General features: G+C 24.1%; 1 protein-coding gene across 2 annotated transcripts in view; it reads right to left on the bottom strand.

The window, feature by feature from the left end:
* Positions 1-2,844: 2,844 nt before the first annotated feature.
* The window catches only part of LOC113556761, a 169,712-nt gene continuing 157,276 nt past the window's right edge, over positions 2,845-15,280 (bottom strand). Inside the window, exons 9-18 of one of the 2 annotated variants that reach the window (XM_026961892.1) lie at positions 9,133-9,261; positions 8,900-9,036; positions 8,662-8,830; positions 8,073-8,189; positions 7,854-7,978; positions 7,572-7,753; positions 5,862-6,017; positions 5,440-5,728; positions 3,375-3,519; positions 2,845-3,305 (exon numbers count right to left, since the gene is read on the bottom strand). In XM_026961892.1, coding sequence (XP_026817693.1) covers positions 3,116-3,305; positions 3,375-3,519; positions 5,440-5,728; positions 5,862-6,017; positions 7,572-7,753; positions 7,854-7,978; positions 8,073-8,189; positions 8,662-8,830; positions 8,900-9,036; positions 9,133-9,261 — 1,639 coding nt within the window. In that variant the 3' untranslated portion in view covers positions 2,845-3,115. The remainder of the gene's footprint in view (positions 3,306-3,374; positions 3,520-5,439; positions 5,729-5,861; positions 6,018-7,571; positions 7,754-7,853; positions 7,979-8,072; positions 8,190-8,661; positions 8,831-8,899; positions 9,037-9,132; positions 9,262-15,280) is intronic. The other variant, XM_026961891.1, reaches the window with a different exon arrangement.

A 15,280-nucleotide genomic window follows, 5' to 3' on the forward strand; every position in this document is an offset into this window, starting at 1 on the left:
CGATGTAATAAAATATAAAAATTTCAACTTTATGGCGCAGTTGACACTGTATAATGTAAATAAAACCGTGCCATCTAAATTTCACCTGTACCAACTGAGTGATATTATTAATATTATACTATACTTATACTATAAATATGGTAATTTAGTAATCAAGTATGTACACGCATAGTAACCATAGTAACCAAACTTATATATTTTCAGGATTTAACTTGAATAGTTATACAATAGTAACTACAATTTTTTATTAGAAGAAATTAATTATATATAAATATATATAAGTTTATTTGATAAACGTATTCAAAGTATATTATTTTATAACGGCCTGTACTTAAGTACGATAAATTAAGTAATACATGCTAATGTTTTCTCATAGATATTTTATCTAATAACCTATATTAAGCTTTCATATATTATTACACTTGTAAACATTGTATAATGTATGAGTAAATTCCGTTCTTTCTAAACGGAATGTTATTCTATAGTTCATAAAATGATTATATTTTTTTTATAAAAAAAAACTCAGTAACTAAATTCCCTGTCTCCCTGAAAATGTTGTTTCGATTATGTAATATTTAATTACGCCTTTGCCTATTTAAACATTAAGACAATTGTGTTTGACGTTTCAATTGTCAATATTTAAATTTATTCACTTAGCGAATTCCGCTTGATTCTTACCGGATAACTCTTGCCTAATAATATACCAAAATAAAAATGTACATTATACTATTGAATTTGTAATTAAGTAAATAGCAGTTAAAGTTTCTTTATTAGTTTTATAAAAGAGTTTTTATGTAAGAATTTTATAATATAATATACTATTTTAATAATTTAAAATAACAAATTTTAGATTTTTATTGGTAAAATATTACTTAATAACATTATAGATTTACCCGAAAAATAAATTTAAAAACAAGCTTATTTCTGAAATATTATCATATAGACTTTAGAAACTGAAGCTTGTATGTATATAAAGTATAAATCATATTGTTTTATAATTAACACCTTTTTAAGCTTTTGTTATTCCTTCAGTAATTTTATATCATTTTTTCATTGATACACTTAAATATATTTTTGAAATAACATGGGTATCTTTATTTTATGATTTATTAATAAAGATAGTAAGTATGATTCTTAGTATTTTCATAAAAAATTGACTTGGGACGTATAAAATATAACAAACTATTAATAATACAATAATACAATACAAGTATTATAATACATTATAAATACCATAGCATTAAAAATGAGTTTATTATTTAATAAACAATTTATTCACAATTCACCGCATATATTAGCAAATTAGTTTCAAACAATTTTTGAACAATTTTCCAACAGTCAACATTTTGCTATGATTTTCTATATAATTCATCAACAATTATTATATTATATACATTATATAAACATAATATGCTTGTAAGATTGTTTTATATAATTTATTTAACGAAAACAGATCAGTCGAAAACTGTCTAATAATCAATAAATAAGGATTTAGAAGTATTTTATATGATGATTATTTTATTTAAAATTATATACATTGTCTCATTTAATCAAAACATAAAAAAAGGATACTTTTAAACCTAATCATATAATAACTATTATAACGTAATATACAGATAAAAGTAGCTTAATTAAATTAGCAAGTGATAATATTTTTTTTCGTGCAACTTTAGCTGGTTGACATCAGCAATATTTTTGTATAACATTATTATTGTAGATGACTACTACATGCACCTACCAGTAAATGCAACATTATGTATTTTAAAAATCTTAAACTTAAATGACCAATTTATTATAATTTATAAAATTGTATCAAGTAATAATAATGTTAATATTATCATTAGTTTTAACATCATGATTAATATTACAATAATATATTTATTATTTTCAAATATAACTAATATTTATAGTGAACCAGAATGTTTTCTCGTTTTTCTATACTGAAAACGCAGTGAGACTTGAATGTCAACTTATATTTAAAAATTAAAGAAAGTTTATATTTTTTTATATCAATTTATAGTTTTAATTTTTTATACTTCAAGGCTAAAACATTTTGCATTAAAATAAAAAATAAAACATTTGTTAACTATTTTAGTAGAACAGAAAACTGTAAATTATTTTGAAATTATTGTAAAAAATTAAATCATTCTGATTTATTTCCTTATATTTTCTTATCGTGGAGTAAATGATAAGAATTTTTTCACTATTTTAATTTTAGTTTTTATTTTTTGTAATTTTTTAATTAATACCTTTTTGAGTAATAAATTTTATTTACATAATCATCTTAATCATAAGCAATGGCCAATTTGAACCTCTAAACCATCTTTATAAACATTAATGTATAAATACATGAGCTTACAGTTATAGAACTTAACCAATATTTATTAAATAGTTAGATGTTTTTAGCTTTTTTTGTTCTAAAGTACTATTAGGCGTTTTCATCAAGAGGTCGTATACTAAACTAGATTAACAAAATTATGTGATCAATGAATTATAAAATTATAAAAAAAAAATATTTTTTTAAGTCTTTTAACAAAATGGTAAATGAGATGTATACTAACTGATTTTTTTTTATAACTGTTATTTTAAAACTTTAATTAGGCATCATACCATTTTTGGGACTAGTACAGCTCAAAAAAGTTGGATGACTTTCAATTATAATATCATAGTAGGTACACACATTATTATTGTGAAATAAATATGTTTCATTTTATTCGTGAATATAATATAACGTTATCGAATTATAAGAATAAAAATAATTTATATGAAATATTATATAAATTTTATTAAGTACCGATTATATTATAATTATTTTTATTCGTAGTTCATTGATTATACAAACAAAAAACTAACAAAAAATTATAGACGCAAGTAGAATTTTGTTATTAGTTTTATCATTCAGTTGATGATATGCCAATATTCAGTAAATTATCAGATTATCTACAGTTTTAAATGAATACATTACTAAAAAAAACATTTACTTAAAAGTTTGGCACGAAATCAATTAAACACTAACAGTCACAACCAAAAATAATCGTGTATAGTTCAATTATTTGTAGACACCTTTAATTAAATCTACGTATGTAAAACATCCTTTATTCATACTGGCAACTATTCAACTGTTTTTCATTTGTTTTACGTAAAAAAATATGACGGTAAATAATAATATTGTCCAATTATTTGTCAATTTTAATGATCTATTAGCAGCGGCTGTATGGGCCGTCGATCCGGACAGTCTGGCACGATCGACATCTGATCTCCATTTAATGTAATATTGAGGTGGAGTCTGAGTCATTACTCTTAGCCTAAAGTACAAAAACATTATATTTAATAATTTGTTTTGAAATTGAATAAATCATATTAAAATTACATACTTGATTACTACGATATTCATTTGCCACGGCAATGTGTTGGTTGAATTTTTTTCTCTGGAGCAGAATGTGTATAATACCTGACCGGCTTTATCATCTGATCTTTCCGAATACTCATGAATGCTTATATTCCACGCTGAGCAAGGACCTAAAATATAATATATACATATTAAAGCATATAATTTATATTTATTATGACTCGCAGGCCCCAGCAGTATAAAATCTTAAATATTATGTTTTTAAATACTTTATAGTTAAAAAAAAAATATTTAAATATTTTTGGAAATGTTTTACGCCTACAAAAGTTATTTTTAAAATATTTTAGACAATTTTAATATTAAATAAAATATGATATACTAAAGGTATTAAAATAGGTACAAAATATTATTGTCAAGACTGAAGAAAGTCGTAAATTTGTATAATATTTTGGAAAATTAATATGACAAATTATAGAAATTATTTATAATCGATACTTAAGACTTAAAATCGTTATTTTAGCATGAATTTAAATTACCTATATAATTATACCAAATTTATTAAAATCTATATTGTTAGTTTGTATGCTTTTATTCTAATGTACCTAGGTGTTAAATAAGTTATAAAGTTATATTAATAACGTGATTGTAATATGACACCATGGTTTATAATTTAATTAATATTAAATATTTTATAGACCATTTTAAGGATGGTGAATTTTTAGTTGTATTAAAACTTTCGTTTTTTGAAACATATATTTATGTCAATAATTAAATTTTTTTGAAGATAAATTTTGAATTATCAACCAAAAATATCTACGTAGTTTTATTATTTTGATCCAACGCTTTATTATTAATTATCGAAACAATTTTTATTTTACAATAATTACAATGTAGGTAATATTACCTGGTGTTTATAATAAAATCAATCAATAAATATAAAGTTTATTGAACACTCCCTTCTTAACTTGAATGATTTATGACAGATTATTAATAATTAGATTTTTATTATATTATATGGTATTAATTTTTATAATATTTCAATATCATATTGTTATCGTTTATTAAAATAAAAACATTTAATTTATCTGTCTGAACTAAATAGTTTAAACTTATAAAACATATTGATGTTTTATATTTTTTTAAGTTCTTATTTGGTTTTCAAAAATAACTACTGCTCGAGAATGTTTTTTTATTTTATCAGACCAGTTTGTAATAAGTACATCAGATATTTTTTATTTATAATTTTTCTAAGAATAAAGGTGTTTTGTAAACTATTAGTAAATTAAATTATTCAAAAAGATTTTTACCGATCTAATAACCATTTTCACCCATTGTTTTTCCAACTAAGTTTAAATTCTACTTCACAAACTTTAAATTTTACAACAAAGGATATTACCAGAATTAGTGTTCTTTTATTAGAGAACAATCACTCTATTATTATCCTCCTAGAACTTTGATAATTATGTTTTTATTTGAACATCGTTAACCCTATTTTTGTCTTAAAAAGTTAATGATTATTTCTAAAATTAACTTTTTTTAAACTATTTTTAAGTATACTGCAAACAATAAAAAAAAAAAACAATACATTTGGCATAATCTAATATGTTATGTGAGTTTGTAATTTGTATAGTTATATAGATTAGTTTAATACTAGAACTAGAACATTTATAAATAATAATTTACGGTCAGTGTTTAACAAATTTTAAAAACGAATGCAATAGAAACTTATGTAAAATTGATTGTAAAATTTAACTAAATATATCTTATGAATAAACAAATAATTAACAACAAAAATGTTTACCGTCCATAGTCCAATAATACTTTTAACTAGTACATTAAGAAAAGTTGACATAATTTTTAGACACACAAAGCTGTTATTTTTTTCAATAAAATATTTGAAGATGCCAATCGTAAATTTCCAGTCGAAAAATAAAAAATGTTTGGAACATATTTGATAGAAAATTCAGGTAATTTCGTGTGTTATATCGAATAGACAGTTTATTGGTCTTATTTTGTCATTTTAAAAAACTCACGATTCAATGTATTACTATCAATTGTTGTAAGTTTGTAACGTAACAGTTTATACTCACGACTTTGTGAACTTCCTATTTCTATGGTTAAGTGACGTTCGACATTTGAATCCAGCAACCATGTGCAATCCTGATGGTAATAGAAATTAAGTGGACTATCTCTGATCATTATTGGCGATTCAAGTATACCGGTATGTTGGTTAATGACCCGATAACCACACACCATATCGTCTTTGAACGAATACTCGGCCGAGTACTCGAACCCCTTGTTGGACCAGCTGTACTTTGATACCGAGTATACCAATTTTATGGGTGACCATGATTTGACGGTGACCGGTAACCATTCGGCCTAACGCACACATAAATATGAAGCTTATAATAAAATATAATGCAATTGAAATTCACAAAAACCAGGAAAGTAAAAAAATAATATTAAATAGGTACATAAATATGTTCACAGTTTCGTCCGTCGACAACATTACCTGAAAATCACCACAAATGCAAGACAATATGTCATCGTTTGTCGATATGACGTACAGCTGATCGACTATGGATGTAGCATTTTTGACACAACGACATCCGCCATCTCCGCATTCGGTGTAGCACAAGTCCGAAGACATCTTATTTAATGATATTACCTGTTAAAAATATTTAAGATTCATGATTTTTAGGTTTTAAAATGTAATATATAGGTACCTTTATTAACTATTTAGATTATTATTTATTATATAATATATATAAGATAGTATATACGTATTATTGTATTAATAGTCTGCTCGGAAAATTTGCTTGAAACAAATAGGTCATAAACTATATTAATGGAATCTGAATTAATTTATTTTTCAAATCAATAATGATATTAATATGTACTTACTACTCACAATTTATCATTTATTTTATGTTCTATTGTATTTCGTATTGTGTAGTACAATTGAAATTATCAAAAATAATTAAATACTTAAGTTTAATAATAAATGATATTCATCAAAATTATATCCGTTATATATATATATATTGAACTAAATAATAAATTTAAAAATATTGATTAAGAAATGTCAACATTATAACATTATTATAATTTACCACAAAAGTAAGTTTTAAAAATGTTTTTATCGATAATATTTAATAGAAGGGTTACTAATGAAACTTCATTGAAAACAGTAATTACATTTTATACTAAATAATATAATATAATACAATTTCTCAAAGAATAGTAAGTTTTTAACATTAATATAGTATCAACTTAATGTATTTTATGGATTTAAAAACTCTTTAAATTTAACGACGTAGACGTAAATGACTTACTGATCAAACAGATTTAATACCATTATGTTTTCTTACTTTATACTTGTACTTTTCGTATACGTAGCTTATGGTATAAATTTGGGTGAAAGTAGTGTAACTGTATATACATTTTTAAATATGTATAAACTATAAATATTTGACAAAAATTAAATGTACTAAGAATGAAATACACAAAAAGGTGTTGTATTATTATGCTAAAATTAAAATTGAAAAATTTTAAATACTGAATTTCTAAATTTCTTTAAATATAAAATTCTTTAATTAATTATGTATTTATGACTGAGGCTTCAAAAACATAATTTATAATTATAACTTTCTAATAAAAATATTTTAATATTTTTTTTTGTATGAAATAAGAAATATGAGGTAAGTAAAGATAAAAACGTTCGTATAATATACACATTTTATATTTTGTTTGGATTTTCTGATTTATACTTATTTTTTAATACAACGACCGACCATGTTTTGAGTATAAAACAAAATGGGTTAGATCCAGCTAGTGAGTACTTGGTAATCTTACTTGGTACGACCTCTAGAATTTATTTGTTGTCTCTATGGATACATTGTTTTATAATTTGTATTTTGGAACATTATAAACAAATTCGTCACTGATTTTAACCAAGATGATTTTTAACGAGAGCTGACAATATATAATGGATATTGAGTAGAAACTTTTTAAAAACCAATCGCAAATACGATTTTTAAAAATAATTATTTTTTTTAGTTTCTAATATCAGTACAAATAATATATTATCTATTTCAAGTAAATTATTATTGATACAAGTTTGTAACTAAATTATGTCAGTAACCATAAAAATATAAATGTTTATTCACTAATTACGTACCTACAATATTTTTAACAGATGAAAATATTAAATATTTATTACTTTGATGCTTATGCTTTGGTTGGTAGCTGGAATGAGATTTTGTGAACACCTCAATTGTCCTTCGACATTCCAAAATATTTGTTCGGTTCCTGGATGTTTCAGTTTCCCTCTAGATGAACTGCTTCGGCCATTGTAGTTAACATCACATAAAGTTTCCGGTTGCAATGTCCCTCTTTCTAATACTAAATGTATAATTAAATTATTGAAATTAATAAAATTTTTTTTATAAATACATTACTTATATTATTGTGTCATATAAATATAAATAAGAATTTATCTAACCATTAAAGAAACTGTAGGCTCCATCTAAAAATTCAGTCTCTTCGTCTTGATTGTTTGCCATTAATCTACGGACGAAAAGCGTCATATGATTCCCCGACGAAACAAACATTTGTCTTTCACGAAACCTGTAAGTGAAACAACCATAAAATTGATTAAAGTAAAAAAATATCAACAATTTTTCATCAAATTCTTTAATCGACTTCCCATCATTAGACTTACATTCCATTTGTATCTCTAGCATGATTCTCTACGGGACTGCATAATTTTTTAGTTTTATCTTTTGACCTTATATTTGGTCCGTCATAAATCTCAATAAATGATTCACAAGAACTGGCTCTAAAATCAATTAAAATATCATATCGATTTGTAAATTATTATTTTATTAACTTATTTGCACAATATGACTGATTACCTTTATAATATGTTTAAATATATATTAATTGAATACTTAAAATAAGTACCTAATTATATTATAATTATATGTATTATTAACAAAATACATTTTCAAATATTTTTAAGAAATAAAAATATTGAATATACTAAACAGAATCTTCAATTTATTTATGTATTTGTATTACATTTGCATTATATGTATTACTATACAAATAAATCAAACATATTTAAGTGCTAACACATAAATTCAACATAATATAATAAATAATAGTCAAATTAATAAAAAAATTAAAATTTAGATTGAATATTACTTATAGTGATGTAAAAAAAATTATATCATAGTATCTTTATATATGTATACTGTGTACAAGGTTTTCATGTTTATTTTAATTTTATATGTAATAAACACACTCACTTAAGTACGTAGTTAAACAAGGATATGTGCACAATTTCCGGTTCCCTTCCCTCAAAACGAATAGTGCAATTTGTTTTCCAATTTTGCATACCACGTAAATCAAAATGTCCAGACTTAATATCGGCCGATTTGATTGTAATCTCACAAGATTGATCGTTTCTTAAGTTTCCTACGACACATTTTCAGAATAAGACACAGTTTATAAGACTTAATTATTTAAAATTGTTTTTGTTTTTACTCTGAATTGCGATGGCTGGATACGGCGATACTTCCAACGTGGCTGCAGTACTAGCTGATTGTGTACTCACGTCATCGATGAACTCGATAGTGGCCACGAATCCCGTGTAGTCGTACGGCGGAATTGCAGCTCCAGTTCTACAAAGTATAGCAAATAAATATTATTTAGCTCTTTTAAAATATGTATTTAACATTTTGAAGTACAATGAGTGTATAATTTTGATAGAGTTTTACCTGAACTCAAGCAGCACGTTTGGCCCGGGAAAAGTGTGATCTTTTTTGCTCTTGTCACAAATTGTTGTTATTAAAGGACTGTTGGATGTCGGTCCTTGATAAACGCTTATGTAATGTGTTCCACAATGGCTAAAATATTACGAAATATACGTTTTATTATAGTAAATTTTTAAACACTTGCCTACTAATAGAAACCAAAATACAATAAACTAATTATATATATATATATATTATACTTAATAGGTAATACATTAAACAACAATTTCAAAAATTATTTAGATCAATCATTAATATATCTAACATTTGGTAGTTAATGAAATAAAATATACATTTTTGTAGCTATTATGAAATACATAGTCATAATTCTTATTTTAATAACATATTGTTATACATTCATATGCCCTCTATATAATAATATTATATAGACCTGTATATACTATATACTATATATATATGTTAATTGTTAATACACTCTGATTGGAAATCGAAAAAAAAATTTGTAAGTTATTTTTACCCCCGAATAAGCGTTAGGGATGGAAATTGAAATTTCCGTACTAAATGTAATAAAAATAAAAATTTATTTTTTTTTTTAAATGAAAAATCTCCGGAAAACGTTTTTATCGGAGAATAACCGTTTATTAATAACCTGTCATCCGGATAAAAGCTTTTTAACCGGGAAACTCACAATTCCTCGTGAAAATTGTAAGCTTACAACATAGAACCCGCGATAGTTCCACTAGCTATCTTATATTTGTCAACGTCCGATGTCCACATTGGTATTCTATGATATTTTATTTTCCACGCAACTAAAACATCACGACAGATTCTTCGCCGTTGTATCCCTGTCTTACAACAGTTACAACCTGTCATTTATGCTGCTCCATGCAAATCCCAACGATTTTAAACGACACAAATTATAATGCCAACATATTCATGCATTGTTGAAAGTTAATTTCCGTCGGGATATTAATTTATATATAGCCATGTAAGTACGTATTATCATATTATAGCAGGTATAGTACATGTTTTATTGACTACTGAATTAAAAACTGTGTTATCAATGTTACTAGACCATATGAACATAGTTTTAAGTGTATTATATCTTGTAAATATAAAATGTTTAAGGTACAATATACATGTATAGATAGTTTAAACAAAATTCTATAATTTTGAAAAATCTTGTTGAACTATCGCAATGTAGTAAATTAAATTTTCTTTAATTTAAATATTTTGATGCAGTTATAAGTTGACTCTGTGACTGCTTGAATACTTATTAAATAAACATTAACTCATTCAAAGTAGAAATAATAATTTATTCCTTATATTGTATACCTTACATCATTTGCACAGACAGTTGAACATATTATACGAGAAATAAACTTTTGAACGCTCTACATTCATGGTAGCATTAGTAGCCTAATATATTATAGTTCACTTACGAAGACATTAATTTATGACTTAGTCTAATACAAATATATCAATTGCACTAATATAATATACTAACATTTATATTTATATATATATATAAATAATATCAGCCTGATTTGTAAGTAAAAAATAATTTTAAATTTATTTTTCTATATCATTCCTATCGCTTCAAATGTATGTAACTTCGGAAAACTAATTCATTATCATTCAATTAAAATAACAATTTGTTTAATATGGGTTTCTAAAATCAATTCATTTAAATAACTTTTAAAATACTATTACAATTCAGAACGTCGATTAGGATTTTGGTATCAGTACCTTCCTCATAAAACACCCAGAGATAAAACGTGTGTTGGTTACATAATAGAAAATATTCAATTACGCTGAGGGGTCGTTATTGCTTTTACATTTTAAGCATCAAATGGGATAAGGACCATCGTGTTTGAAAAAAACTGTCTTAGGTATTAAATAAAAAAAAAAACGGATTCACAATTTCTTCTTTTAAGCGTCAACAATTTTAATTATGTGAAATTTATTGATTTTAGATGATAATAATATTATTATTATTTTAAAATGTATTTTAATGACAATATTTTATTCTGAAATTCAATTCTAGATATTCATAATATGCAATATACATTTTATTAATTTTAGTGTTGTATTATTTTTTATTAATAACAAAATGATATATATATTTTTAAATTTAGGTACTTATTTTAAAATCATTGTTTAACCAGACATATTGTATCAAATTATTTTTTATCTTTTGTTAAAAATGGAATGTTATAAAATTAATGTAAAACTTAGTCTTTTAGTTACCTAAATATTCATTATTAGAATTATATTTTATTTTAATAATAAATTATTGAATTGTTAGACAAGTTTAAGTTTCTATTATGATAAAAATTTTTACTTCGATATCGATAATAATCTTTTTAATTTTTAGGTTTCTTCTAGTAACATTTTAGAGGCTTGTTAAAATTAAACGTGTTTGTAGCTGTGGGAAATGAAGAATTCGGTTACCATTATAGTATTCTTAAAGTTATCATAAGAAGTTTTTCAAAAAACTTTTCAGTGTGAAAATAACTTGCACGTGACAATATATATACTATATTATCAAAAACCTAATATTTATATCTCCTGTTTGATTTTACAACATTTTTTTTTCAAAATCAGTGATGGGAATTTGTTAAACCTTCACAGTCGGAAATCCGATTGTGCTATAAAAATAAATGAATATAAAAGTAATTGAAAAAAACTAACAGTATTTGATTTATTATTATTTTCAATATTAATATAATATTTTTTTATTAGAAATTATTTATTTTTATATTAAATTACAATTTTGCGTTCTATTTTAACTCCTTAAAATTGAATATAGACACAATGTATAATACAAGTAGATATTACCTATTGAAATATATTTCAATAGTAATGTAAAATAAAAGAGCATTGATAAAAATATTGTGTTATAATGGGACATTTTATTAAATAAAAAAACCCGTCTAGCGTAAGGTGTATATTGTTGCAAAAATATAAAAACATCTTAAACTTGCAATTTAAAAAAAAAATGCGATCCGTTTGCTAGCCATTCAGAGTTCCGGAACGGAAAACACTTTTACGCGGTTCGTTAACTTCCCGTACGCATTGTATATAGAGGATTCTTGCTTCTGATATTATTATCTCGATTGTACTTTGCATGCGATCGGTTTCCTAGTGGAAATTTCCTAGTAAGATGTAAGACTATTATTGCAATACCGTAGTGAATAGTAATAATAATAATAATAAGATAAAACACGTGGTGATGAAATGTTTGATTTGAAAACCATTTACTCTAAACAACATACCTACCCTATAAATACAAGATCACGGGAACAATAATTTATAATAATAATAAAAATCATCATTAAACAAATGTTTTTTTTTCTTAAACTAAAATTTAAAATAATAATAATTATAAATAAGTAAAATTTAAGTCTATGATCTTCAGTTCGTTATATCTATTTTTGTCGATTGTTGTTGGAACACTCACGATCGCTGTTTAATATCAACATAGAATAATTGTTATGACTAAAATATAAAATAATAATCATCAAGTTGATAAATTATAAAATACTCATTAGTGTTTAGGATAATATTTTTTTCTTATATTTATACTTGTTTATTTATGCAAAACATTATTTTACTGAAATTTAAAATAAAAAGGTATAAAATAAACTACACAGTCTAGTGAATATACAGCCCATCACAAAGTAATTTAAGCATATAGGTTTAGTAATGAAAGAACAGTACAATTTTATTCTGGAAACTAAAATAAACAAAATAATTTAAGTACCTAACACTAAATATAATTATAAATAAATAATAATCCGTTAGTCATTTTACTATTGATAATTTCTTATCATATTCGTCTCACATTCCTTATTTCACATAACTCAAAAACGTAGTAATAATTTTATATGTATATATTATTACAAGATGATTTTATTATTATGTATAATATATTTTTATTTCTATGATTATTTTTTATTCTCAAATAATGTCATATTAAAAATATTAATATATTTATTATATTTTATAATTTAATATGTATAAAGCCCGATAACATCCACTTTTTTTGTTGTTTAATAATAATGAATTAAATTAATTATATAACTAAACATAATATGTGTATGATAATATATTTATAAAATTAACCTTAAATTAATGTAACGCTCGAGTAACAAACATTTTTTATTAATGCAGTAGTATATACTAACTGTTGGGTCTGCATAAATGTATAACTAGATTAAATAAAATTGCAATCACACTTAAACAAATTATATAAGATAGTGGACATTTACAACTCAAGTAAAAATTCTTAAAATAATAATAATAAGTTTGAAATTATAAAAATTACGTTTTATGTTTGTATTCAATTTAAATTTTTTATACTCGCTAAATATTTTAAACACTAATTGGCATAAATATAACGATAAACACTTAAAAAAAATATAATGAAAAATATAATAACGGAACTATTTGAAATGATACCTGAGCTTGCAGCATTTTTAAAGTAATGAAGATTATTTTTAGTGGTGTAAATTTTATAAAAAAATGTATATCCACAAAAATATCAATAATTTTAAAAAACTTGGATACAATAATGAATGTAAATATTGATAGTAGTACTGAGGTTGTACATTCATTTCGTATGGTTGCTTCGCACCAAGATAAATGGTTATGCTGCATTATGAATTTCGATTTTAAAATCACTAAATAATTATGGTTCTTATGTATATAAATGTATTAATAGTTATAGTTACAGTTACAGTTACACAAGCTACGGTTATAATTATTTAAGTGAACCCATCGGTTTATAATAATAATAAAATATCTTCGTATTAAAATGTAATGTTTGATATTTAAAACTAATAAATATAATAAAATAAAAAATAAATCTGAAAATAAAAAATAAATATACTATACATAATTTATTCAAAATAATTATAATAATACGCAGTTTAGTCTTATAATACAACTAGTTGAAAATTTGTATACTATTATATTATCTAAGAAACGTGCTAACATCAGTTTATCATCGGTCCTTAAAAATAAAGTTTAATATGTTTAGAATTTGAATGACGAATCGACATTTAAATGTTTAACATCGATAAACCTTGTAGTTAAGTCAGTATCGTTTTAGATTACAAATTGATTGGAATTTAGTTACTTCAGTTACCCTATTAAGTCCGTCTTATTATGAGACAGTGCACAGAAAACACTGAAAAGCCTTTTACTGGTCAACAGATCTGGCGTTGGTTAAAAAAAAAAGTTTGCAAAATCCATAATATTTTAAAATAAATATTTAATATTTCTAAAAAATGATTGTAAATGCTTTGAGAATTTGATGACGTTTTAAAACCATTGCTATAAAATTTAATTTCTCCATTCAAAATTATTAAATCGATTTTATGTGGTAGGAAACTTTTGCATGACCGCCGTGTGACCTAAATTTTAGCATTTGAACATAAAAATTACTATATATAGGAATAAGTTGCTATTAAAATTAAAGCTGGTTATACCAAAGCATGAAACATTTTAAATGTATTTATAATATACTAAATGCAACGAATTACAATATAATTTAATGTAAACAGTTTTCTGTACAAGGTTGAAAATATTTAGTATGTATACATATTGTATAGTAGACTATTTAATCGAATAAAGTTTTCTACCGACCATATCGGTTAAAATGATTCGTTTCCCTATTTCAAAAGTGCGACCGATTTATATATAATATAATATGGTTTTACGCTTTATAGCGGAGTAAAGAAGGATAACAACTTAAAAACTTTTGAAACATAAGTTATCATCGTATCATTTTCATCGATTTTGGAGAGCACTGCAAGTCACCACCATGGTGTAACTACGTGAATATATATTATTATTGACCGTTGTAGCCAGTGTGACTTCGGAATCCAGCTGGCTTACAGCGAGGTGGCAATAATAAAATATTGTATTATAACAACGCGAGCGTGCGTATTTTTTCGTCGGATCCCGTGACCTTAAATCGTCTTGGCCACGATCGGAGAACCTTTGTGCGATGATAAACGATGGCGTGCGTCGAATATCGCGTCCGGAACGAGAGTTGAACTATAAACAAACACATACACACAAAATATACCTTCTTATATCCCTATCGCCACTGAACACCTGTGTGGATGGTTGGACGACGGGA

This window comes from Rhopalosiphum maidis, chromosome 4 (genome assembly GCF_003676215.2).
Source record: "Rhopalosiphum maidis isolate BTI-1 chromosome 4, ASM367621v3, whole genome shotgun sequence".
NCBI classification, from domain to species: domain Eukaryota; kingdom Metazoa; phylum Arthropoda; class Insecta; order Hemiptera; family Aphididae; genus Rhopalosiphum; species Rhopalosiphum maidis.